The sequence below is a fragment of the Dermacentor andersoni genome, chromosome 2 (genome assembly GCF_023375885.2).
Source record: "Dermacentor andersoni chromosome 2, qqDerAnde1_hic_scaffold, whole genome shotgun sequence".
Lineage (NCBI taxonomy): Eukaryota > Metazoa > Arthropoda > Arachnida > Ixodida > Ixodidae > Dermacentor > Dermacentor andersoni.
This window is the reverse complement of record NC_092815.1, coordinates 87,412,658-87,440,608: the sequence shown is the minus strand read 5'-3', so window position 1 is coordinate 87,440,608 and position 27,951 is coordinate 87,412,658. Positions and strand designations below refer to the sequence as shown.

The window sequence follows — 27,951 nt, the reverse complement described above, 5'->3', positions numbered from 1 at the left end:
AAGCTCACGGCATACGTAGCTGAAATGTGTGATTGGACCCTGTCAGTGAAGTGCGTCATGGTCATGAAACAAGCCCAGATCTTCGCCTTTTAAGGACCTGCATTGCTGTGGGTACGAGTGGCTGGTGGCAGAAGACCACGTACTTACGCCAACCGGACCTGTCAAAAGAGCCTCCCTGATGGCTGCGTGTAGTTGGGTGCATCCGGCGTGGGCTGCTGTTCCACAAGATGTCGTGGTGCGGTCGTTTTCCAAATGTGGAATTTCGCTGGACGACGGCACACTGTGGGGCCGTAGCAGCGATGACAATGGCAGCACTAGTGAAGACGAGTAGTCCAGTGACCATGTCAGCTACTAATAAATTTTCGTTATCGAATGCGCCCTCGGGCATGCACTCCTTTTTTTTTCCTGTCTCGCAATATGGGGTGGTTGACTTGCATTCGAGTCAACTTACAATCATGTAAATACGGTACTGCAAGTTGATTATACTTTGTTTCAAATGAAAAGGGTATTCAGTTTCTTCATTTGTGTATCCAGTCATACCAGCTATACAGGATTGCTATGATTAATGCTGCCGGGCAGCCATGAAAAAGGCTTTTGCATACAGTCTGCTTCAAATAGCCATTCTGAGCCGGCAAGGAACTATCCAATTTTTACTTTTTACACATTTGAAAGCTGCTCAAACCTACCCACAAATAGCAGTTGCACAGGGATGGAAGCGCCACGCCATTTGTGCCATCTTGCACTAAACCACTGAGCTGCACCAACTTGCACTAAAACACCAAGTTCGAATGAAATCGGCTAAATTTTGCAGGATGTTCGTGTTCAGTGGCAATCATACAGCCATGTGTTGGCTAGCATTTAGCCCTAGAAGCCGAGCTAAATCAAGATGTTTCACTGTCAGCGTCTTTGGAGTGAGGGTGTGTTTGGTGGCACATTGTAACTTGGCCATAGGAAAACGAAAATCCTTTGTGCTATACAAAGCATTGTGAATAAGTCTTACACGTTTGTGTTGTAAGATTTTGCAGTCGGGCTTGTAGGACGATCGGAGGAACTTGGGGCGACAGGAGTAGGCGAGCAGGATTTATTTACATTATTTACAGTTGAACATGAGATACATCGACAGTCTAGCGTGACTCCCAAATGGAGCCCGCAAGACGAGCATACAGCAAACAGCTTACGAGCACACAGCTCACGAGTACATTTTGAGCACGACAACGAGCACGTCTAGCAGCCGACACTCGCTGCTTATAAGCACTTGGTCCCCCCTTGATTCCAAGGGGACGGAAACGTTCGTCCAGTCATTGTAAACATGCCGCCTCTCCCCGGGACGGCTTGCACACGCACACACACACACAGGTGCATGGCCCGGGCTTCATAGAACTCGGAGCCGACCCGGGTAGCGCACCCGGGTAGCACATTGTCTTGCGTCTTGGTCGGCGTGTGGGAAGGAGCCTACGACGACGTTCCCGCAGCAACTCCCCCACCCGTAGTAGATCAGGTCCACGTTGGGGACTTCGGTAACAATAGTTGGCCCGCCGAACTCATTCCGTCACAACGGCGACGAGGCTAGTGCGTAACGGTGGCGGTTTCAGCACAAAGCCTGCTTCATCAAACGCATCCTAGCTGAAGCGACAGAGAGTGGAGGACGTGCGTATTGTTCCCGACACAAAGTCGACTTAGTCACGCCGTGGCTAGAGGTTGGTGGCGGCGTTCCAAGATGAGGTTGCCACCGCTGGCTAAAATAGCTGGCAAACTTGCGCTGCAGCTGGCCGTCCTTAACAGTGTAATATGCAAACCAGCTAAAGATAATTTGAACTGGCACTCTTATGGGGCAATCAGGAAAGAAAGCTGCGCTCTCAGCTGAATGAATAAGATGCACTATATGTCGTTATACTTTTTAAGGTTCTCTTGTACGCTCTATTAGTAAATTTGCATTGATTAATGGCGAACACCATGCGTGTAACGTTAAAATGTATTTTGCATGCGCACATGAAACCTCTTGACCAGAAATATCCAATGGCAACCGCAATCATCACTCAAGGTTGAACTCCGGGTACTCTATATCCTGCACAACCACACTATACCACATGAAGACTTTTGTGGCTGCAAAACATGAACTGAGAACATGAAGTTTTGGTTTTAGTCTACCGTAGTGGCCAAATGGTGGTTGTAAAGGGACAGACATTATGCGACCGACAGAAATTGCGTTTGTGGCCATGATGCCCGCAACGCAACTTGCGCAGATCGAGTCCGAAAATTTTAAGAAACCATTGTTTGGCATTCAAAATATATTGGTCATTGTTTTACAGTGGCATTATAGGGCAGCCCTAATAATCGAGCTTGTGCAAAATATTGGTCAGCGACGCTGATTGGAAACCACTGAACGATTTCTTCTCTTTATTACTTTGATAAATGTCAGAGTCTTTATGTCAGAGTCGTCAAGTCAAGTGGAATACTGGCTAACATGCGATGACCAACAAAGTAACTTCACATTTATTCTGTTTTACTCTGCGATGCCAACTGAATGCCACAAGAATTTAAAAAAAGACAGGGCATAACGTGAACGGGGTTCACTGTATGTTGATGGGTGTTGCTCATGGTTGTCGCAGTCATTATTTCTTGTTCGTTGTGCATGAATGTCTAATTAGCTAACTTTATAAGCTTACCTAATTGACAAGATGTCAGTTAAAAAGATCTGGAGTGTTTTGAAACATGAGCAATAACTAGATTTAAAGCAACCTATGATTTGCATTATCCAATGCCCTTATAGAAAAACTTAGGTAATTATTGTTAGCTAATTAAACCTAAATATTAATAGCTTGTGCAAGACAAAAAGGAGACTGTTGACTAGCATTAACAAAAAGCCTATCAACATACAATTGGTGCTGTTCACATAAATACCTTGGTTGTTTTTCTTTTCTTGGCCACATTTAGTCGGCACGTCTATTACATAACTTAATAGTGGTTTCCGAGGAGTGCAAATCAGTTTCCTTTTCCTGGTGTATGACATTCTTTTCCTTTAGTGAACTTTCCTCAACCTTTCAGGCTTCCACAGAACTGATTCGCCGTAACTTAATAGTGTTCTGCAAAGTCAAATAAAGAACATATTTTCTTGATTTGTCTGTATTTAACTCATGTTGAGCCTTATGGAGCATGCTCCAGAAGGTGCATATTCTGCTCCAAATCGAACAGTTTCTGCTCCAAACCTGCTCCAATGTGCCAAATTTACTGCTCCCAGAGTTGCTCCGAAACTCCCTTGGCCACTTCCATCCCTGCATGCATTAATACAAATATATATCTTGTCACCTCTTGCATGTATTTTGTTTTCCTATTCGTTTCTATTTTGCTTTCAGGGACAGAAAGATATTCATTATTCGAAGCTGATATTTCTCCAGCACTTAATTCAGTTTAAAAATATTGCGATTTGGATACCCTTATTCCTTGTAGAATTACATGCTATCCTATAATCCACTATCAGCTTAGCTGTTGCATTCAAGGAGCATGGTAACAGTAACAAATATATAAAGTAACAAATATATAAAATTTAGTTAAGTAATGTTTCATATACTCAATTTTCAGAGGACACTGCTCGTTTAAATTGAACCAAAGGCTGCAATAGATGCTGCAGGCTAGCACTAATAGCTCATAGAAAAAGCATTTGGAGAAATCTTGTGGCTCATACACTTATGTTTCACTAGGCTCGTCAACAGAAAAGCTAATGCACGCAGTGGCATAGGGTTGGCCATGGCAGCACAGATAGACATAATGCCACTTAGCTTTTCAATTTTCACTAGAAACAGGTGTTTATTTTTGCTATATAAAGGCAGAAGCAGTACCTAGTGTTCCTTTGAGACAGCCTCGTCGTCTCCATGTCTCTCATTAGCATCTGGCATGTCTATTCATTTCCTTGTGAATCGTGCAGCAGTTGAGATTTGTCATTTAGTCCAAATAAATCGCCTTGCATTTCATGTGCCTAGAATAAGTAAAAAATTGTGTGGCTTAATTCAAAATGAAATTAATTTTGTGCTTGCAGTCAGTTATTTTACAGTATTATTGAACTGTTGCTGGGAAAAAATATATATATATATTTTCCCCTTTCTCCCTTCCCACGTTCCGCCGACAAGAGGGTGCTGGCACCAGTGCTGAAAGCAACCCGGACCCCGCCTGACAATGCGGAAGAGTACCGAGCAGAGTACGGCTACCTGGGGCACCTGCTGCATGCACAGGTGGTTAGGGCTCGCATGCAGCCCACTACCACAACTTCAGTGGCGCGCACCACTCTTACAGTTACCCAGGTGTGTGGCTTCAAGATTTATTTGCTTCAGGTGTCTTTGATACCGACTTATCAACCAGACACTCTTGCATATCCAGTGTTGAAGCTGTCATGACGATGGTTACCTGTGGCTATGGTTCTGTTAAAGGTGTACTGACACAACCTTTTCGCCTCTTTTTTTTTTTTTTTTTCTTGTTTTCCTTTCTTAAATGGCTGCAGACTCCAAAGTGGGTGTATGAAAACTCAATTCCTCGAAAGCGCAACAGACCATGAATTGTATCATCTTTAAATGCAAGGTATTCAAAACAAGCTTCACAATGTAGTGCTTAGGCAGGCTGTTTACCAGAGTACCTAAATTTGTCATGTAAATTGTAGTTTGTTATCACATGATATCACTGAGATGTGGGTCAGTGTAGTGGTTGGCACTGCACCTTGATCGTTTTGCTGAAAGTTAGGATAATAGGGAGTGGGGTGGGGGTAAGGGCGAAAGGGTGTGGCATGTCCTGAGAGGAGCGGCGGAGGAGGACCAAGCGTACCCTGCATGAAATGTGGGGAAGCGCAGGGAGAAAAAATGACAGATGCTTTGCATGCTCAGCTTTCAGATACCCAGCAATAGTGAGGTTTATCACCGCTGCAGGAGGGTGACTGACGCAAGCTTCAGTGGCTTGTGGTACCACGTTATCTCAACCTCCAGCTTTTGTCATATACCAAGAGGCAGTTGTCAGTGCAACCTAAGCAATGAAGCTCTGCTTGTTTTGCCGTGTCTATTGAGCTCATCGAAAGAAAAAAAAAAAGAAAAGAAAATATTTCAGGAGAACCTCGTTGATATGTTCCCGTTACGTACGTTTTCCCGGCACCAACGTTCGCATTCGAGAACAAGAAAAAATGACCCAATAGAGTTATGCTCATCTTTTGCCGGTTCATACGTTCCCAGAAAACGCGATTTTTCGGCACCACCGTTCAGTACGTCGCCAAACTGTGATCGTATGGTACGCTTTCCAGCCACTAGATCCCATGTAAACAAGAAAATGTGCAAGACGCGTGCGGTAGAGGACAGTATATAGCCGCCCGTCTCACGGGAAAACGCCGGTGTGCACTGGGTTTCTCACTTCACTACCAGCAAATCTTCACTGGGGTGGTCGCACGCGGCGTTCACAGCTATCACCACCAATCCTATTGTGATAAGCATCTTTGCCTATCTGTTTCACAGCACGCGTTGCCATCGGAAGTGTAGCGCACACTTTTAATTTTAATAGGCGATAACCAAAGCGCGCTGCCGCACCCTGCTTCAGTCTATGATTGTGTGTCTGCGACCAGCCGCTAGATCCTGTGCGAACAAGAAAAGGCGCAAGGCGTGCGTGATGGAGAACAGTATATAGCTGCCCGTCTCGTGTAAAAAAGACGGCGCGCACGACTTCTTATTCTGGTTCCAGTGAACTTCCGCCCTGGTTGTCGCATGCTGCATTCACAACTATTGCGATGAGCATCTTCACCTATCTGTTTTACAGCGCATGGTGCGTAGTGCCATTAATAGTGTACTGCATGCTTTTAGTAGGCGATAACCAAAGCGTGCCGCCGTTCCCTGCTTCAGAAAGCGAGATGTGGGCGTCACCTTTCGCTTCAGCGGCATGCGCCGTCGCCCACCAGCTCGATTTCGTTTCACTTTCCCGTCGCTCTCTTAAAAACACTACGCAACAGGAAAACAACAAAATGCTTCTCAGTCCTCTGGAGCACCACCAGCTTGTTGCGCGTTGGTGTCTGGTACCGCAACGATCCGCACGACGCTTCGCATTATGTAGATGTCAACAATAGTTGAGTCCATCAAATTTTTCTAGTTACTTCAGATCGTACGTTTTCGCGATTAGTATGCTCTATCTCTCTTTCTTTTCAGGACGTATGAACGAGGCTCTGCTATATTAATGATTTTTGCCTAATGAATGATTTTGTCGTTCGACGGCGGCATTTGATACAGGTAGTGATCGCGAAGACAGGAGGAGGGTTTGGAGTTGTGTAGGGAACGGATGGGGCTGTGGTGGCTGTGGGGCAACGGAAGAGGATGTGTTCTATGTTGGTGTTGGAGCAGGGACAATTTGGGCAGGAAGGGTCCGGACGAACTGCCATAGGCGCCATGCGGCAGGCAGAAAATTCGGCAAATTTCCGTTAGGTTCAGCTCAGTGTTCTCCCTCTGTTCTGGCGCCGAGGTCACCAGTGGCGCACCGTCAACGGGAGCTGAAAGCATCTCATGCTTAAAACATAGGACGTGAACAGCTCACATGTGGAGACAGCAACAGTCTATGTTCGCTGGCGCACGCGGGTAGTTCGCGGATGGAGACGTGTTTCCTGAGGCCAGCTTTCTTAATTAAAATTATGAAAAGGATGCAATCCTTGACCTTTTGACCTGCATATGCGTTATCTTGCATAAATATTGCAAAGTTTGATTTTGTGACAGACGCGCTCAATTTCTTTAACCTGCTGTTGTTTGCATTTTGATTCCAGCGTGCTTTTCATTTGTGCTTAACTATCTTTACTTTTTTTTTTTACGTAAGAAAAAGATGTAGCCCTAAAATAGCCACATAGCCAAAAGGAAAATTCTGACGCCAACTCGGACAAAAAGTAGGCCACTTTGGCTATTAATAGTGCAGTCTGGCAAACCTGTACATCTTATATGCATAACATTTTGTGCTGATCGACCTGCTTAGGTTTCGATTTCAAAAAATTTGTTTCGGCTGATGGTGCTTCTCATTTTGACCCTAAAGAGCTGGGGATGCAGCTGGCACATGAAAATGCGTGCCGCCTGTGAACAGCGAAAAGGTTCACAAGAAAAACAATATTGGTTGCAATCATGAGAGCAATAAGCTAATGTACGCATGCCTATGGATTGTACTCAACCAGTGCATTCTTAACATCAATGGCCTGCAGTTTGAACGCATATCAGTTTCGAGCTGTCACCCAAGTATACGATGAAAACATGGAGCGAACACGGCTAGCTGTAACGCCTTCGCTAACTGCAGAAAAAGGGGATATCGCCGCATACATACACGAGATATGTGAAAAGAAACACCACCAAAGACAAACCAAAAATGTAGCACAATGTGTGCCAATGAGCGTCTACAACTTGAGCAGAACACGGTGCAGATAACATGCACGCATCAGAGCAATGCGAAACGGTGCATTAGAACCTAAGAAGATAACGCTAGACGTAAGGAAATCCGAAGACGACCGTAGCCAGTTGGCTGAGCACGGTAAGATTTAAGTCCTCAAGCGCCCACGTTGCAATTCATCGTCCCCACAAAGATGGCGGCGAGTGCTCATTGCCTGTTTTAGTCATCTGCTAGCCAGAGAACCTGCAGAGAGCAGCCAGACCAAAATCGTCCTGGCTGGTTCTTGCAGCCCGCGGGTAGCCAGAACCGTCCAGCCAGAATAAAATGAACACCCGGCGGAAGTGCGTGGCACGGTGGGTGGAGCAACCCGAGAAAAACAAAGGCGCTCTGGCTGGCTCTGGCAGCCCGCAGGTAGCCAGAAGTGGAAAATCAAAGAGGCCCAAGTAAAGTGTCGGCCACATGTAAAGCTAGTTTAAAATGTTTGTTGGATTCCATGTAATTATTTGTGTGGGCTTAGCTGCATGCTGTTATGACTGTAAAAGGGCATCAGTTTACCTTTAGTTTCTTACACCTGACCACAAGTGAACCAGTTTTGATTTGCTATGTGTCACTTCATTCTTTTTCAGCCTTCTCGCCTTCTCCAAGCTGCGCCACGTGCATCTTCACTAGTTCCCACACCTCGAGTTCCGACGGCATCGCTGCCGGGAGCGCCGCAGAAGTACGTCATTGTTACATCTAACCCTCCACGTCTGGCAGCGCCGGCAAGCCCACTTGCCAATGCTACCACAGGTGTTGTCAACAACAGCAGCAGCAGCACAAGCACAGTCGCCTCAGCGCCAACCCTTGTGAAGATTGTGACGGCAGCACCAACACCCCAAGGCAACACACTCCAGACAAAGGCGGTCACCTCGACAGCTTCGCTGACCAAAGTGGTTGTGGTCACTATGGCTCAGCCAACCAGTGTCGCTGTCAAGGGGATATTTTCAACGGCAACATCGTCTGCTGCACAGTTGCATCACCCAGTAACTACCGTTGCCACCACCTCAGACTCTGCAGCCACCGCAACCATTCAGGTGGCAGAAGTCAAGGATGAACCTGAGGAAATAATGGACCCATCATGAGACAGGGAAAAGGCGTGCGTGAACGATGCTCTTTGTACACTAGTGCCCTCCAGGGACATGTTGTGGCAGTTGTTCTTTTTTTCTCATTCTCAAATCATTGTGTATATACTGAGTGCGAGCGTGATGTCACTGCCGCCGACCATGCCCTGTCGGTGATTCAATTTGATTTCTCACCGTCATCCTCCCCTCAGTGCTGCTTGCTTACTTTTCTAATGATGTCTTAATTGACATGTACAGTGAGCTCTTCATTTCAAGGAAACTTAAGTATGTGTAGTGCTGCACACATGTGCAAGGCTGTTTTAGTTACACAAGGAAAATGAGTAGGTGCAAAAGGGCAATGTGCATCTTAAGCAACATTACACATGTATAAAGTTTTGTGAAATGCGTGTAGGAAAAGCTTATTGCTTGTTTTGGATGCTTTCTCTCTCTCTCTCTGTTGATTCGTGTTCTTCTTTCGGATTTGTAGTTTTCTTTGTGAAGCTGGAATTGTACAGTAATGGTTATTTCTGGTGGGCTGAGAGTGCCTGTTGTAAATCACAAAGTTAAAAAAAAAGGGGGGGTGTGGTGGTAGGGTTGGCAAAGAAAGTAAGAACAAGTAAATTTTTTTGCTGCAAAATTAAATGTGCTGCCTGTGTGAACTGCATACTTCCTAATATCCAAAAGAATGTTTGAAGATCAGCAGGCTATTGTTGAGCTTTTCTTACCTGTTCATCATTCTATGTAGATAAAAGAACGAGCTGTAATGGGTCGGCCACTTTTTGTTCATATTGCTTGCTTGTCTTTTGTGACTGCTAGTTGCTGTCTGGTTGGACAGAGCCTCTTTGTTTGTAACTTTCAGGTGTGTGATTGTGTTTTGATGACAGGAATTGAGAGCTGTTGGAAATTCCATTTCGAATCGTTGCTGCCACTGGTTTTAATTGCTGGCTGATAGGTACAGTCACTGCAGCAGTCAGTGTTCATGTCCACAGGACTCAATTGCCAAAGAGCTGACAGCACTCGTCATCAACTCAGTTGCTACGATGCTTTGAATGTTTTTGTGTTGCAAATGTAGGTGTTCAATTTCTGGCTTACCAGCAATTCATCATGTGTATATGTGTTTGGGAATTGGGGGGCTTTTTTACATCACACTGCATAAAGCATAGATGCCACCTTTTCCATCAAGACAGCATTGGAGTTTGTTTTAAATGTTTGCATCTTGCCACTGTAAAAAAAAAAATGCTGATTACATCAAACTTTTGACGTCACTTGGCGCCATGTTATAAATACGTTTGATAATGATGCTTGTGTGCCATGTCATTGAGTTCATGAGGTATGTTCTGACCTATCAATCATGATGCACATGCAGACAGGACAAAGATGCTGTATTATTTTTCATCACAGCTAACGAAATTTGTGCCAAGTAAATTTCTATTAGTACCTGTGCGTAAATTGTTTGTTCTAAATCATCCAATCGCAGCAGTGACATTGAAACAAACAGAGAAGGGTTGCTGTTCTTTTGTTTTTCTTCACACGCTGTGTGTGATGTGAGTTACTAGATAAAACTACACTTTTGCACAGAGGGAATGTTCAATAATCGTTCTGGTGTCCTTTGGCGCATGAAAGGCATTACCCACTTATGCATGTCAGAATGGTTGCATTCATACAAGACACCTTATTCTTGGTATTGTCAGGTAGGTATGAGTAACAAGTAATAAAGGTAAGGTTACATGTTCACTGTAAAACTCAAATAATGGTAAGCAACAGTTCTCCACTGACATGTCAAGGTAGTTTATGAACTGCATGGACCGATTCTCAAACAATGCCCTTCAGAGAACTTGATTGTTGTGCAGCAGCAATTTGTGTCGTGAGAAGTTCCTAGGTTTGGCTCCTACGAGTGGCAAGTTTTCTTTCGTTTTCAATCCCATTGTTTTTTTATTAAGAATCTGAATCTTATCACAAATTAACCCTCAATCATATTGTACATTTCAGCTCAAATGCTATTTACCCCTACGCGTTTCTCGGTTTTGTGGTTGGCTTCGTACGGTTATAATGGAAGCATATCACACAGGTGTTAAATGAACAAGTAAAATATTGTCATTTATACATGAAAGTTGCAAATTTGTTTTATCTGCCACCAAATGCACCTCACTTCCTCTTTGATGCTAGCTAAAATTTCGAAGTTCAATTATTCCGAAATTTAAGTAGTTCTTGAATGTAATGCAGACATAACGTCTTTATAATTATTTTTTTTTTGTAATGTTATACATCTGTATTCTATCTCGCGTTCTACTGGTGCGAGTGCGAACGATGGAGTGCTTGCAGCTACAAAATTCGACGACATTCAGCTGCGCGACTGTCGAATTCGACCGTTGTTTGTACAGTCACAACCACGGTCATCAGAACATGCCTCGGCGTGCTTAGCAATGGCCACTGGCGGCCGTGGCTGAGCGTTGCCTCCTTTACTAGATGCCTTCCCAGCGGAACAGTTTCCTGCGGAACGAACCTGCCCTCAGTTGTAAACAAGCGTCGCAAGATGGCACTTGTGACCAACACAATAGGTACGCTATAGGACAACACTATAGGGGATACAATAGGTACGAGGTCCTCCGAGGTATGTGGAAAGGGGTAATGGTTCCAGGACTTACTTTTGGAAATTCGGTTGTTTGCTTTAAATCAGGGGTACAATCAGGACTCGACGGGAACCAAAGGTCAGTGGGTCGCCTCGCATTGGGCGCTCACGGGAAGACTACAAATGAAGCTGTGCAGGGGGATATGGTCTGGACTAGTTTTGAAGTGAGCGAAGCTCGCAGTAAAATTGAGTATGAAGAACGGCTGAGAAATATGGAAGAAAGTAAATGGGCTGGGAGAGTGTTCAGGTATCTGTACAGGCAAAACATTGATTCACAGTGGAGGAAAAGAACTAGGAAGCTTACCAGCAAGTATGCGGCCTGTGGGGTGGGCTACACAGCAACAAAGAAGGTCAAGCGGAAAGTCAGAGAGGCTGAATTAATCTCATGGGTGGCGGTAATGGAAAAGAAAGCTGCCATGAGTAACTACTTAAGAGGAAAAAACGAAATCAGGAAAGAAACCATTTATGATAACTCAAAGGGAAGCTCATTACTTTTCGAAGCGAGATCGGGATGCCTTAGAACACGCACCTATAAAGCGAGATATAAGAAGGAAGAAGAAGCATGTGCTTGCTGCGGTAAAGCTAGGGAAACGACGGAGCATATTTTATTAGAATGTGAAGACGTCTACCCTGCGGTCGATTTAGGCACCACTGGCCTCCTTGAAGCCCTTGGGTTCAGCGGGAGCAGTGGTAAAGCAAACAGGTCCGCAATAGACATTAGTAAGAGGCGATTGGAGGATTGGTGGAAGAAAAGTAGGGAAACGACAAAAGACGGAGACGTACAAAAGCACAGTTCGCAATAGGGGATCAGAAAATTTGGACGTGGTAGTTCATAGTGTTTCTTTTTCTTTTTTCATTGGTTAACCTAGGTAGGATATTAAACAGCATAGTAGCAAGAGCTTGGTGGCACAACCCACTGCCCCGTTCCAAAGGGGACGCTCATAACATCCATCCATTTATCCATCCATCCATCAATATGGTGTACTCCATACTATCAACACTATTATGTCTGCAACAAAGATTAGTAAGAGGCGATTGGAAGACTGATGGAAGAAAAGCACGGTGTTTACGGGGTCGGTACCGCGATGAAACCATGGTCGGCACAATCCTCTGGTGCGCATTTTAAAAGTTGGTTGTCTGGCACAAGAATAGCTGTCGCCTGTACACTCTTAAAACGGTTGCACCCTTTGGGGTGTATATTTGTCCCACAACAATAATCGTCATCTGCCTAGCTTGCGTTTCCTTTCTTGAAAACTCGGCGCTCGCTACTTTCCTGTCGAGAATGCTGTGTCACACTGATAACGCGCGTGCCGTTCGTGACTGGGAAGTACCGTGCTCGCAGCGTTAAAGAAAGGAAACGCGGGCAAGACAGATGACGATTATTGTTGTGGGACAAGATACGCCCCAAAGGGTGTAAATTTTTCTACACTCTAAAAAAGTGTATGGCCATCTGCCTTGCTTGCGTTTCCGAGCCCGGCACTTTCCAGTCACGAACGGCATGCGCGTTATCAGTGTGACGCAGCATTCTCGACAGGAAAGTAGCGAGCGCCGAGTTTTCATGAAAGGAAACGCAAGCAAGGCAGATGACGATTATTGTTGTGGGACAAATATACACCCCAAAGGGTGCAACCGTTTTAAGAGTGAAGATGAAGGTTAATGGCCTTTGAGATTGACGCGAATGCATGAGGAAGATTTCGGAAGCCACGCGAGGTAGTGCCCACTCAGAGTTTCTCACTACGTTATAGTGAGAAACTCTAGGTTTGTTCGATTCAGAAAAAGGTGCACGGCACCTCAAACGAAAAAGTGCAGGGGGTGCCGGGCTGCACCCACTCGCTGCAAGGTTCAAGGGTGCAGTGCACCGCGGCGGCACCTTGCCTTGCACCCCTTTCAATCGAGCACGGGAGTGCAGGGTGCGCTGCTGCACCTCGGGGAATCGAGGGTCTAGGTGCAGTGCACCGTGAATAGGTACAGAAGGTGCAGAGAAACTTGGCTGAATCGAATAGACCTTCTATGTGCCCACTGGTTCCGCCAGCTTAACACTCGCGACCGAGACTAGTGGAGAGGAAAAAGAGAGAAGGTTTGGCAGCTAGTATTTCGCTCATGCGTCAGGCATCTACACTCTAAGAACAGTTTACACCCTTTGGCATGCTGATAACGCGCGTGCCGTTCGTTACTGGAAAGTTCCGGGCTCGCAGCGTTAAAGAAAGGAAACGCATCAAGGCGGATGATTATTTTTCTGTGGCAGCTGAAGGGGCACACCAAAGGGTGTAAACTGTTCTTACACTCTTAGAAAAATTTACACCCTTTGGGGCGTATCTTGTCCCACAACAATAATCGTCATCTGTCTTGCCCGCGTTTCCTTTCTTTAACGCTGCGAGCCCGGTACTTCCCAGTCACGAATGGCATGCGCGTTATCAGTGTGACGCAGCATTCTCGACAGGAAAGTAGCGAGCGCAGAGTTTTCAAGAAAGGAAACGCAAGCAAGGCAGATGACGATTATTGTTGTGGGACAAATATACATCCCAAAGGGTGCAACCGTTTTAATAGTGTAGGCAAAGTTACACCCTTTGGATTGCCCCTTCTGCCTCACAACAATAATCGTTATCTGCCTTGATGCGTTTCCTTTCTTTAACGCTGCGAGCCCGGTACCTGCAGTAACGAACGGCACGCGCGTTATCAGCATAGAACAGTTTACACCCTTTGGAGTGCCCCTTCTGATAACGCGCGTGCCGTTCGTTACTGGAAAGTTCCGGGCTCGCAGCGTTAAAAGAAAGGAAACGCATCAAGGCAGATAACGATTATTGTTGTGTGGCAGAAGGGGCAAGCCAAAGGGTGTAACTTTGCCTAAGAGTGTAGAGTGTAGTAAAGGAGGCAATGACTAACAAATTTAAACTCTATGATGGCTTAGCGTGATGACGTATGGAGAGCGTATGACAGATATGACGTCTCGATGATGGCTATTTCAGCAGGACTAGTGCCCAAACACGCACAGTGAGCTAGAGTCTTTCAAGTAATTAACATTTTGTCAGCTATTGTATTAAGGCATTTGAACCACGCGTCCGTCTGCTTTCCATAATAAATCAGTTTTAACTGCTTTGCGCCAGCTACGTCACAGGATGCGTTAAAATAACCGAGATTGTAGTTTCGTTTTCTGTCCAGGGCTACGGTTTTGGAAGAGTGGCTATTTGACTTGTGTTTAAAGTGTGGAAATAATTGTTTTTTTTTTCCCTAACCTGTCAAATTGGCCTCTTGCTTTTTGAAATGCAGGCGCTTTTTTTTTTTCTCTCTCACTGTTGTTTGTTTGATGGCCATCATCGCGCGCTTTTCATCCCCGGCGTGATTAACCTCGACAGCGTGTCTTCAACGGCGCTGCGCACACTAGTGTCGCAGGCAGCGCGGGGATAGCGCAGGCGCGCTGCGGGTCCCGGAATTGTGAAGGGTTTGGCGGGTGCCTGTGTGCTAGCTTCCCCGGCGCGGTTGTAGGAGGTGAGGCAGTTTCGAAGAGCGCAACCAAAGATCCCAGCAGCAGTAACGCCATGGTGAGTAAATAGTGCTTCCGCGCTCGAAAGCTAAATGCAACCTTGGCTCTGTGGCGCCTATTCTTGTCTTGGAAGCACAGTATAAATAGACTGCCGGGGAGAGCCGCTTGTGCTGTCGCTTTGCTGCCTGTAGTGGCTATGGTGTCAGTAGGTAGTAGGACGCGATACTATTGTGCGCGCGGCTGTTACTTCAGACGTGCAACAAAGCGTATGCTGCTTTGTTTGAGTTCTGGAAGTCCACTGATTGATTTTCGCTGTTGCGATGGTGCAACAATTACTTGCTCAATAGATTACAAGTGAAACGTGTGGCTTTACACTTGGTTGTCGTTTTGCTGGCCGCTGCTGTACACATTAATTGTGTAAGCCTAATTTGTGCAATATTATCGCGAGCCGCGCGCTTGTCGGTCTTGCTACGCAGTTGTGAGCCCTTTGTTGAGGTGCGAGTGTAGTGTTACCAGGTGGTGTCAGCTACTGCTGTCCAGTAGTGTGCTTTATTTGTGTGTGTGTGCGTGCGCGCGCTTATCATCATAACATCGCGGGTAGCTTCGAGCGAAAATATCAACGGCCTTTCGGTACCCGTCTGGTGCTCAAAATATTGGGGTTTCGGATTGAGCGCCACAGGTGTCTGAATGGTGTAGGGAAAAAACGGGGAGGCGTTGTCCCTAGGTCGCGGAAAAGAAAAAAAAAAAAAAAAGTTGCGCCATCCGATTTTTAGATTTTGTAGCTGGCGGCTGTTCGGCTTGTTTAATGATACCACTCTGGTAAATTTCATACGCGCTAAAGAGTTTGAAGGCCTGGATTCATAAACATGGCTGGGCAGGCAAGCATTGTACTACCTTTTCTGTAGTTAGGCTACAGCTTGCTGCTACTTGGCCAGTTGTATAGCGAAGTTTTATACACTGAAACTTTAGCAGTGCGTGTCAGGTTTCGTTTGATGGTCTCGAAAGTGCATGTTCAGCATTTTTTAGAGAACAATCAGCGTTGATCCTTAATAACTTGGCGTTGAATTATTATGGGGCAGATACTTATCGACACTTGCTGCCCTTTGTTCTACAATTTCGTACTGCCGGTCCGCCCATTTGTTTGTACGAGGTCTTTGTTTTGCTAAAGATGCATGCAGTTGCAGGTTGACTTGCATGAGGTGGGGCGTACGAGGTTATAATCAAAAAGGATCACGTTCTCTTTATAGTATGCTCGGATTGGCAACTGGCCTGTTATCGTAGGGCTCGCATTATAGGGTATCCTCGATTGCTGTAATTTCTTTGTAATTTTACGTCATTATGCCGTGCCTTGATCAGCTTTCAATGTGGACATTTATTTCTAAGCATTGCACTAGCTGCTTGTATCTCTTCCCGCTAAATTGTCATTTCTGACAATGGTTTAGTTAAGCCAAGCACAGCCTTTCTCATTCTTTCTTTAACGTTTCTCTTAAGTCACGTGCATTAACGCAGGGCCAAAAATGTCAGATGCTGACAAGTGCTTCCGAAGAGGTTCAGAGGAATTATTGAGAAATCCTAAATACGTCGGCACTGATTTGATTAGCGGTTGTAGCGTGTTAACCTTGCATTCGTTTAAAAAGTAATGTTGGAACTGAATTAAGGCTTGATGCTTTGATAAAATGGTTACCCAAAGACATATATCACTAATAAGTATGAAAAGTGGATTTACAATCTTTGTTTACTCTTTCCTTGATCTGTGTATACTTAGTCAGGAGTAGGAAAAATGTGAACATTAATGCACATATGGCAGTAGGATAATGCTGCAACAAACGAGCAACACTCATGAAAAATTTAACATGCCATTCAGCCACGTGAGAGTAAATCTTGTCTAAAGGCTGGTGAAACATTACTGTATGAGATGGTTTCAGTAGTGTATAAAATTTTGGAGCCTCGTATGCAAAATATAGTCACTTGCTTGAATGGTGGAACATAGCAGCACTATTGGATGGGGCAAAGAACATGAGTAAATGGGATGGGCACTGGACATCAGCCTGTTTTACTTGCAAGTGCATCTCAAGTATGGCAAGGCTCAAACATTAAATAAAAGCTGCAAGAAAGTGCAGTGGGGACAGCCTTTTCATATGAAATCAGTTAATGTCCAGTGCCAATCTCAGCTACTTGTGTTCCTTGTCCCATCCATTTATTGCTGCTGTTGAGTATGTTCCACCATACCAGCAACTAGCCAAGCGAGCTTTTGCTGATAACTCCCTTGTTTGAATATGTTATGTGACTACAGAAGTTTGATGTGTTTTGACTATGGAGAGCGTATGCATTGCACGCATTGTTTGTGTGTGTGTGCATCGTGCAAGAACCGTTTCTTGGCTTGTCAAACACAGAACTTGTCCATCTGCACTTCTCGACTGTCTTTCTTGGTCCCTTGAGTGTCGTGCTATTTTCTATAAAACACCAACTTGTCCAACATTCTTTCCATCTCACTCACTATATTAGTTCCTTAGGCTCTTTTTTGCTTTAACTTTCCAACCTATAACCCTTCTATATTGGTGGCTTTCTGTGCTATGTCTGTGTGACATGAGAGAACCATGTCAGCATGTCAAAAACCGAATGTGTCCATCTGCACTTGAATTGTGCATCTTTCTTGGTCATTTGTGTGTTGTGCTGGTCATTTGTGTGTTGTGCCATTTTTCGTTATTATGGATTACTGACTCTCCCAGCATTCTGTCCTGATAAAGCATTAGCATTGTTCAGTATAATCAATGTGTATGCAAAAACAGGTGTATCACACATTTGACATGCAATTCACTTATGTCTTCTTGGCAGCTTTGTTGTTGCTTATCTTGTGTACTTTTTCTTCTTGTCTATTACTGTAATGCATTAACAAGAGGACTTGATCTAGGAACAATTGCTAAGGGCAGATTAAGTAACCAACTGTGTTACAGTCTGCTACCATTGAAATTGCACAAAGACTCAAATTTTCTTTTTTCCTGGAAACTGTTTGTACATGTGTGCTAAGCTTGTAGCATTGTCTAATCTTGTCTTCACATGTTCTGTAGTCCACAAACAGCACTGAGGGCTCACATTCCCCATCACCAGCTGCCCTGAATGCACCACGATACGGCACCATGGTACCCAAGCGCATATTTGTTGGAGGCATCTCTGCAAATGTGAGTAATTGTTAAACGATGCTGCCTGAATAGTTGAAAGAAAAATGGGTGTTAGTGTGATTAATTTGTTTGGCATGCCACTGGCAACCGCCAATCCAATTTTGCTGTCACATTTTCTGTATCAGAGATGAGCTTCTAACAGTTCATCTAAAATAGATTAGTCCCTTTGCCATTCTTTGCAGCAGTTGGCCATTGGACATCAGTGTCTCATAGAATGCTATGCCATGCCACTTGTCATATCCATAAGCTTGCCCCTAGTCTGCTATTTGGGGGCCTGCACAGGCTTGACAGCAATGCAGGTAGCACTTATTGGTTTCTAGATTGACGCCAAACTACCATTCAAAGCAGTAGAATTGGCCAGGCAACTTATTAGTACAGTACAAGGCAAGGGGTGACAAAGAATGCAACAAACATGGATGGAAGTGTTGTGCCATCTTGCTCCAAACCATCGAGCTGTGCCAACCTGCACCAAAAAACTAATTTCGAATGAAGTTGCCAAATTTAGCAGGATGTGCGTGTTCAGTGGCAACCACACAGTCATATACATGCATTGGCCAGGGCTTAGCCTTGCAGTCCAAGCCTAAGCAGTCCATTTTAGTGTCGGCGTCTTTGGAGTGTGGGTGTGTTTCATGAAATAATTGTTACTAGGCCACAAGGAAATGACAACTGTTTTGTGCTATACAATGCATAGTATAAACACTATACAATGCATAGTACAAACACAAACTAGGAGGGGCACTTGTTGCAGCTCAGCCTCCTCCTTATCGAATTTGTTGATGGATCAAATACATAAATAATAACTGCATCGCCATTGCCAAAGATGCTGCAAATGAATTCTTGAACGCTACGCACTGTCAAGACAAGTAAAATGTTTTTTCATGAAAGAATATACTTGTATGTCCCAAAAATTGTGCCCGAAATAACTGATATCAATACTTCCATGTTTTTTGTCTATTTAATAAGTAAAGAAAATATCACATGAACTTTAGAACTGTATCATTTCGAAACCAGCAAACCAGTGCATGCTGCTGATATGAAAAATGTAAAGGCCATGAAATGAAGAAATTGAGCACAAATATGTTAAATAAGCTTTGTCCTTCAAAAACCTTGTTTACATTTCTGTACATGTGCAATGGCCAGGGAAAAATCTCAGTGACACTGTCCCTTGTTCCAATGTATTGCACAGGAGCATCTGTCACTGGTGGTGTATTGTGCGTAATTGCAGCAAAATTGTAGGCGCAATGGAGAGCACATATATAAAGCTCTTCTGCAAAATATACGAGGGTGAGTCAAATGAAAGTGAGCCAATGTGAATATATGACAAACAAGCTAGTTTATTTAAAAGTAGCCTCCATGAGCATTAGACATTTGTCCCACTAACGAGTCGCATGATTCTCGTCTTGTAAAACTCCTTGGGTTTAACCGTGCGTGGCTTAGCCGTGTCCGGGAAGAGGGGGATCCTGGGGGTTGAGCCGATGCTGGATGTTTGGACCTTTAAGGCCCCTCGGCGGAGGCAACAGACCTCTTTGGCCTTTGCTTCATGTAGACAGCACCCCCGGACTGACCCACCCGGGGGAAATCGGTAGTTGCCTTTTTCTGTCCCCCTCTCCAATCTGCGTCTTTCTCTCTCCCTTTCAATCTTTCCTGTCTTCTTCTCTCTTCTATTTACTTCCGACTTTCCTGGCAGCAGGGGTTAACCTTGTGTGGGTGGCCAACCTTGGGTATTCCAGATTGGGTTATAGTAGTACCGTACAACTGGCGAGGGCTTGACTTACTCGTAAGACTTGCTCCGTCCCCATGTTGGGCTCCGTGGTAGGCGGTTGGCGCTGCTGCCGAACTCAAGATCCCTATATTATGGCTTCTAGTAAACCAATTCCCCTTGATCGCCCTCTAAAGACAGGGCGCACCGATGTAACCTTTCAATTATTTTTGAAGAACACTGAAGAACACGTCCCTAAGTACCATGTAATCCACAGTGAAGGCAACACGAGCGTGCGTAAATTCTCCTCCTCCTTGGTGGCGAAATGCCTCGCAAACACGATAGGACCTGGCTACAAAGCCACAAAGATATTCAATGAAGACCTGCTCCTTGACTTGAAGGATAAAACCCAGTATGATGAAATGCATTGGCGATGTAGCAGTCACTGTGTCGGCACATCGAACCCTGAACACGAGCTGTGGAATAATCTCTGAAGACGACTTCTTGGACCTTAGTAACGAAGAGCTGCTTCAAAGTTTTCAGGACCAAAATGTCATCAAGGTATAAAGAATCCTCATCCGCAGGAATAACGAACACCTTCGAACAAAGCACATTGTACTAACCTTTGGTACTAGTGTGCTGCCTAGTACATTGGATGCAGGCTATATCGCCGTACATTCCAAATCCTCGACGGTGCTTTAAGTGCCAGAGGTACGGGCATGGATCCCAGACATGCCGAGGAAGGCAGACTTGTGCGAAATGCAGCTCGAATGATCATCCATCAGACACTTGTGACTCATCTCCACATTGTGTGAACTGTGATGGAAGCCTCCAGCCTTCTCCAGGACATGCCCTAAATGGAAGAAAGAAAAAGAAATCATTGCACTAAAGGTCAAAGAAAATATAACATTTCACGAAGCACGGAAACGTCTTTCATACTTAGACGACACAAGCTTTTCCGAGGTAGTGCTACGAGGGGCAGCGTCACAAATGCCTCGGGAGTCTACCGCGGTCACTGATAGTGGTGCGGTAATCACTCCGCCTGCCCCCCTGGTGGCAGCAGCAAGTGCTGCTCCATCATTATCGAAGGTGGGCCTGCAGACCTCGGTTCTGCAAGTCCCAAAGCTAAACCGAACTCCATGGCCTGGGATACAATTTTCAGCGCCTAGTTCACAATCCTCCAGCACCTCAGAGAAGGTCATGGAGGTCGATCAAAGAACCCCGGCGTCATCGACGCCGAAAGATCAGCGCTCTCAGGAGCGCACTAGGAGGGATAAAATTCCTGTAACTGCTCTGAGAAAGGGACCAGTAACCTAAATGGTTATCATCCTTGTATACATATCTATCTATATTTACCACATGCTCTTAAACACAGAGAACAAAAACCTTCCTCGCTGTGGCTACACAAATAATTCAGTGGAATGCCAGGGGCCTATTTCGCAATCTAGATGATGTCAAAGATCTACTAGAGGAATATCAGCCATGACTATTCTGTGTTCAAGAAACACATTTAAAGTTGACACACAATAACTTCTTAAAGCAGTGCGTAGTTTTGCGTAAAGATCAAAATAATGGTAATTCTTCTTCAGTTGGTGTGGCAATCATAGCTTAAAAGTCAGTAGCATGCCAGCATGCATCACTCCAGAGTTAATTTGAAGCAGTGGCTGTTCGGGCTATATTGCTCAATCAACTTATAACTATTTGCTCCATATATATGTGGCCTGATGAACGGTTTGACACTGCAGAATTCGAAAAGCTGATTGACCAGCTTCCTGAACCCTGTATAGTAATTGGAGATTTTAATGCCCACACGACATTCTGGGGTGACTCAAGATTTGATGCGAGAGGACGGGCAATAGAAAAGTTGCTTCTTTCATGTGGAGCCTGTCTATTTAACAAGACAGAGCCAACTTTTTACAGTTCTACACACAACACGTATTCATGTATAGATTTAGCCATAAGGTCAGCATCACTTCTTCCATACCTGGAATGGAGAGTTATTAGTAATTCTTATGGGAGTGATCACCTCCCAACATTCCAAGAAGCAATAAACGGGCACGATGGACCAGCTTACCCAAAAAAAAAGATGGGGACTTCATAGTGCAGACTGGTCAAAATTTAGAAACATATATAAACTGTACCTGGAAGATGTGGACCACCTAGGTGTAGAAGAACTGGCCAGCTACATCACTGAACACATCCTCTGTTCTGCTCGAAACTGCATACCTCAGTACTGCACAGATAAGGTCAAACCAAAACTGTGGTGGATAAAAGGCTGTGAAATTGCAAAGAAACGCCAGAACAAAGGATGGAGCAGATTTTTACGCCACCCAACGACAGAAAGTCTAATAAATTTTAAGCGGTGCAAAGCAAATGGCCGCCGTATCTGCCGAATATCCAAAAAAGAAAGCTGGACGCACTACATATCCTCAATAAACTCATACACGGATGTTAGCAAAGTATATAACACGGTACGTAAACTAAAAGGACAACGTCTAAATCCTTTTCCTCTCATCACTGGCTCTGGTGATACAATAGAACATCAAGCAAACACTCTTGGTGAGCACTTTGAGAGAGTATCAAGTTCGGAAAATTATTCCGAAAAGTTCTTGCACCATAAAAGAATAGCTGAAAATATTCCTCTGCATCCAAACAAGTCATCAGAAGGATACAACAAACCACTAACATTCCATGAACTCAAGCTTGCCCTAGGCTCTTCTGGCAGCTCGGCTCCAGGCTCTGACACAATAACATATCAAATAATCAACAATCTGCCTGGTGAGACCCTAAACTGTATCTTAGGTCTTTACAATATTTTTGCAACGGGTCACATACCCTCATGTTGGAAGGAGGCAATAGTCCTGCCAATACTGAAACACTGCAAAGACCCTTCCTTAGTTAAAGGGCCCCTGAAACGGTTCGGACAAATTTTGTAGACGCATAGGGTACAGCTTAAGTAGAACATTCGCACCACAATTTAAGTGAAGCGTTACGTATTAATGGAGCTACAAGCGATTAGAAGTTACCCTCCTCCCCAGCCATGCTTTTCCTCCTCAACTCGTCCGCCGAGCGAGCGGGGCTAAGCTCCGCCTTCACTGGTCCTGCGTCACGATGCGACGTCACATCGTCCACTTCCGGTTGTTTTGAAGCCCGCCCCCGCCCGCGCGAAACCTCTCCGCTAGCCGCTTGGCTGTCGACCCCAAGCGAGAGCTATCGAAGCAGCGTGCGTTGCGAGAATTCTGTCGTAGCGCCGAACGTGTCTGGTATTCCGTTAGCCACAGGCAAGCTGGTCATATCGGCAAATGACTGGAGGCATAAACTCAAGCTGATGAAGGAACTTTGGCGCAGACGTACGTGAGCGGCCTGATCGGTCTGCACGGTCCAGACACTTGTTGGCGCAGCGCTTAACCAGCCAAACACAGCGCTAATATTGCTCTAACCAAGTGTAAAACATTTTAAACATTTATAAAAACAATGTGTTGATGATTACACTCCTGCGAAAAATACGCACCAGCAGCAAAAAAGAATACGCTTCGTTGCTGCTACTGTGTATGGTTAGTAAGTAAGTAAGTAAGTAAGTGGTCCTGATCCCTTTTGACTCAGGGCAGGCGTTTGTCAACGCCACAGGAGATGGTTGAGCTCTATGCCACCAGGTGGCTGCACCGTGCAGACCATTCACATTTGCCCTTCTGCTCATCTCGGCTCATCCCGTTACGGCACAGTCAAGCGGCCAGACCCTGTCCCCTTGCGCTATATACCTTACGCTTACGTTTGCCCTAATATGGGACTCTCGAAACGCTAGTGCGTTAGTAATCTTCCGGTGTAAAGTGACGGCCACAAACGCGCAAATCCTGGCGCCGATCGGATAGCGGCAGTCCGATGCGCAGCAGCCAGTTCGCTCGTACGCTGCCCTGCAGAGGGACGCGATGTCGCAGCTTGACATATTGCCAGTCACTACGTTTGCAGTCCACAAGGCAACAAAGTCGAATCATAGTGCTCTGACCGCGGAGCTCTCGTCAAAATGGAGTACGTTGTAACACAAGCAGACGACACTTGCTGTGTGCCGGAAGTGCTTAAGTGTACTGAAAAATTGTTCTTGTGCATTCTCTTTCTGCTACTTTCTCTATATAAAAACAAATTAACTAACATTCCAACTATTACGAAGATCATTTGTTTACCATAAAGTTGGAGAAATTATCGATCACGCGCCCTGGTCAGCCAATCAGATAGCTCGCCCACGTGACGTCATATGGGTTATTTGCATCATATGGGTAGGGGCGGCTTAAAATTCCGCCGAGCAGTGCGCTGCGATCGACAGCGATGTGCATTTTTAAAACCTTATAATAAATTACACGCTTTACGCAGAGCACTTAGATGTGTCAATTAATGATCAGAAGGAACTACTCTAACGACTCAGTACGTTTGTAGAAAATCGCCAAAATCATTTCAGGGTCCCTTTAACAGTTACAGACCAATTTTCCTCACTAGCTGTTTACTCAAGGTATTTGAAAAAATGATTAACCGTTGCCTTGTTTACCTTTTGGAATATAATGGTATATTGGACCCTCGCCAATCTGGCTTCCAAAAGCGAGGTCTACAACTGATAATCTGATTCTCCTTGAGTCGTATATACGCGATGCATTTGTACACAGCCAATACTGTCTATCTGTATTCTTTGATCTTGAGAAGGCATATGATACTGCCTGGTGATATGGTATTGTGCAAGACCTGTCGTCCTATGGAATTTGTGGTAGTATGCTTAACATTTTGCAAAATTACCTATCTGAAAGGAAGTCCGCGTAAGAATTGGCAGTGTACTATCACGCGCTTTTGTTCAAGAAAACGGTGTACCACAGGAAGGAGTGCCAAGTTGCACACTTTTTATAATTAAAATGAACTCCCTCCGCTTTGTATATACCATCCATGTTATCTTATTCTGTCTATGTGGACGACATCCAAATCAGCTTTAAATCTTGCAACCTGTCCATATGTGAACGCCAGATACAGTTAAGTGTTAATCGGCTCGCGAAATGGGCGGTCGAAAACTGGTTTAGATTCAGTGCAGAAAAGACTACCTGTGTGCTGTTTTCCAGACAAAGAGGGGTATGTCCTGACCCTTGCATTTCGATGAAAGGGTCAATAGAAATAGAGATAAATAAAATAGAAAATGGTAAATAGAAAAGAACACAAATTTCTGGGTGTAATCTTCTATACTAAGCTAACCTTCATGCAGCATATAAAACAGTTGAAGCTGAAATGTCTTAAAACTATGAACCTTTTAAAGATTTTATCTCGCCAGTCGTGGGGAACAGACAGGTATTGCCTCCTATCTCTTTTTAAAAGCCTTGTGTTGTCACGCATAGACTATGGATGTATTGTTTACCAGTCAGCTTCAAAGACAACACTTAAGCTACTCGACACTGTCTATCACTTAGGTATCAGCCTAGCACTTGGTGCCTTTCATATGAGCCCTGTCCAAAGTCTCTATGCGGAGTAGGATCAGTGGCCACTGGATTATCAGTGTACATATCTTGGAGTCACCTGTGCAATAAGAACCATGTCGCTAAAACAACATCCATGCAAAGCAATCATAAGTGGTCAGTCCACATATCAGTTGTATTTTAACAGGCCTTCACACGCTCTTCCATTCCCGTTAGCAGTAAAATCTGTTGCAGAAAAACTCGTAGTAGTTTTCACAGATCTGCAGGAAAGCGACTACGCTGAACCCATCCTACCTTGGGAGCAATGTACAGTCACCTGTGGCTTGTCCTTTACAGATCTTAACGAAAAGAGTTGTCCAAGTGCCCTCATCCAGCAACATTTTTTGGCCCTTGAAGACAAGTATAGATCTATGGCATTTTTCACTGATGCTTCAAAGTCTGCAACTTCTGTATCATGGGCAGCCCATGGCCCAAACTCCTCCAACTCTAACACCTTGCATAACCATAGCAGCATCTTTACAGCGGAAGCATTCGGTATTCCGATCACTGTTGAGTACATAGTACAGCACAAGATACTAAAGTCTATAATATAACACAGATTCCTTAAGTGTTCTCACAGCCCTGTCCTGTGGCAAAGCAAGTCGAAACTCTGTATTAAACCAGCTCCTTAAACACATTCACATAGCGTATAAAGAAAACCTTGCTCTTGTTGGATGCTGGGTGCCAGGCCACTCTGGGGTTGCAGGCAACGAAATGCTGAACAAAAATGCCGGACAAGCGGCTCATCGGGATGCTGGTAAGCTGGTGTAGATATAAAACCTGCGGTACGAAAGGCGCTCTGTAATCATTGGCAAGCTGAATGGTACAAGAAAGTTGAAAACAAGCTGCACCTGCTTAAACCGCAGTTAACCAAATCTTTCCCAGTGAAGCTTAAGAGGCACACCGAAGTCACCCTCGCCCGACTCAGAATAGGACACACTTATGGCACACACAAATACCGCTTGACTGCAACTGACCCACCGACGTGCACATGTTGCGGTGAGAACCTAATCGTCCTACATGTCCTAATTCAGTCAGTCAGTCAGTTTTTATTTGCAGGAAAATCGCATCATTCTGGGGGTGGCAGAGACTAAAGGCATGGTTGCCTGACGAGGTCTCTGCCCCCGTAACAAAAGGAGCAGTCTACAGCAGAGAGCTGGTACAAAAAAGAGAAGCTGCGTTACAAATAGTATACGCATACATCCTATACAATATGGCTGTACTTAAGCACTATGTACAGTTTTATTTAAGATCACATTGAAGATTCGCTCACATCACAAAAACATGTAAAAGGAAGTCAATTGAAACGGAAATTTACGTTTATCATTGTTACTTAACAATTTCAACGGAAAACAAAATTGCCCGCAGTTCACATTTAAACGTTTTTCTGGGTAGGCAGAAATCCAAAATAGCACAGTTATTTAACATGTCTATTACCTGATATTCCAGATATTGTTGTGCATAATTTGTTCCGACTTTTTTATTTCTGCTTTTTGGGTTACGGATATGACATTGCGCCAAGACAGGTGTGTAAATACTGTGAAGTTTCTTTTCATATATTCGCTGTGCCAGTATCCATAAATAGACTTTATTTGCAGGTAAAACATCAAATCTGGGAAAAAGTGGTTGCGTCGGCAACAATCTAATAGGGCTGGTGTGGTTCACAAAAATCTTGAGGACATGTTTTTGCAGCAGTTGTAGTCTATCATAGTTCCCTTTTGTCGTTGTTCCCCAGACCAGAATGCCATACAAAAGTTTAGAATAGAACAGGGAGTAATATAGTGATTGCTTTAGCCAAAAAGGTAGAAGAGGAGCTATTTTTCTAATACATCCAACAGACTTCGCGAGTTCGGAGAGCAGATGATTGACTTGAGTGGTCCAAGACAACTCTTCACTAAACCATACCCCAAGCAACTTTTGCACACTTACTTGTTCTAAGTTATGTCCTCTTTGCTGTAAGTTAATCATTTTTTTATGCTTGTTGATTGGCCTAAATATCATGTACTTTGTGTTTACTGTATTCAACTGAAGTTTGCTTTGTTGCAACCATGTGGATAAATCATTTAAATACAGATTGGCCGATTGTTCAATGTCATGCAGTGTTCTACCTGTAAAGAATAAACTAGTGTCTGCAAACATGGTTATTGTGGGTGTTCATTGTAGTTCCGTAATGTCATTCACATATAAGAGGAAAAGTAATGGGCCTAATATCGAACCTTGCGGGGCACCTAGTTTAATGTCAAGCTGTATTGAAGTACAGTCTATTTTAACAAACTGACGCCGAAACGATAAGTAGCTCTTGATAAGGTCCGATGTGATACCTCGAATTCCATAGCAATCTAATATTATAGCCAAGATTTCGTGGTCAACAGAATCAAAAGCTTTGCGCAGATCAAGAAATATTCCTAAGGTGAAGAGCTGATCTTCAAAATTTCTGATTATTTGCTGCTTGACGGCAAGAAGAGTGTCCTGAGTTGTCTTATTTTTCTGAAAACCACACTGCGAGGGTGATATTATATGATACTTGGTTAGATATTTTGACAGCCGGTTATTGATTGACAATTCGTAAATCTTTGAAAACATCGGTAGCACCGAGATTGGCCGGTAATTCGTAATATCATCAGTTCTACCTCTTTTGTGTATTGGAATTACTTTGGCCAGTTTTAGTTTATCTGGGAAGACTCCAGTAGAAAACGTGAGATTAATGAGATAGGCTAGGACAGGGCTGATAATTAATGACACTCGCTTTACAGGTTCAACTTTAATTTCATCATACCCACTTGCGACATTATTTTCTGTTTTGGTAACGGCATCCAAAACGAATGAATTTACTCGACGAGGAGGCCAGTACGGCTGGGGTACGGCTGTATTAATGAAATACTCGTTAATTTCATCTGCTAGCGTCTTGCCTCCTATAGTCATTGATTACTATTTGGTCAGCCTTAACCGGTGATAGGTTTCTGCCAGTAAGGTAATTTACCTGCCTCCAGATATTTGCCGGATCCGTTC

The 27,951-nt window shown here is 44.4% G+C and overlaps 2 protein-coding genes across 4 annotated transcripts in view; both read left to right on the top strand.

The window, feature by feature from the left end:
• Window positions 1–10,053, top strand: part of Taf6 (TBP-associated factor 6) — a 37,786-nt gene extending 27,733 nt beyond the window's left edge. The window contains exons 11-12 of the mRNA XM_050188557.2: window positions 4,125–4,295; window positions 8,001–10,053. Of these exons, the coding sequence (XP_050044514.1) occupies window positions 4,125–4,295; window positions 8,001–8,495 (666 nt within the window). The 3' untranslated portion in view covers window positions 8,496–10,053. The remainder of the gene's footprint in view (window positions 1–4,124; window positions 4,296–8,000) is intronic.
• Window positions 10,054–14,057: 4,004 nt separating this feature from the next.
• The window catches only part of bol (boule homolog, RNA binding protein), an 84,435-nt gene continuing 70,541 nt past the window's right edge, over window positions 14,058–27,951 (top strand). The window contains exons 1-2 of one of the 3 annotated variants that reach the window (XM_050188560.3): window positions 14,058–14,642; window positions 17,653–17,763. In XM_050188560.3, coding sequence (XP_050044517.1) covers window positions 14,640–14,642; window positions 17,653–17,763 — 114 coding nt within the window. In that variant the 5' untranslated portion in view covers window positions 14,058–14,639. Of the gene's footprint in view, window positions 14,643–14,686; window positions 15,463–17,652; window positions 17,764–27,951 lie in introns of those variants that run through there. The other 2 variants (XM_050188559.3, XM_050188561.3) reach the window with 2 other exon arrangements.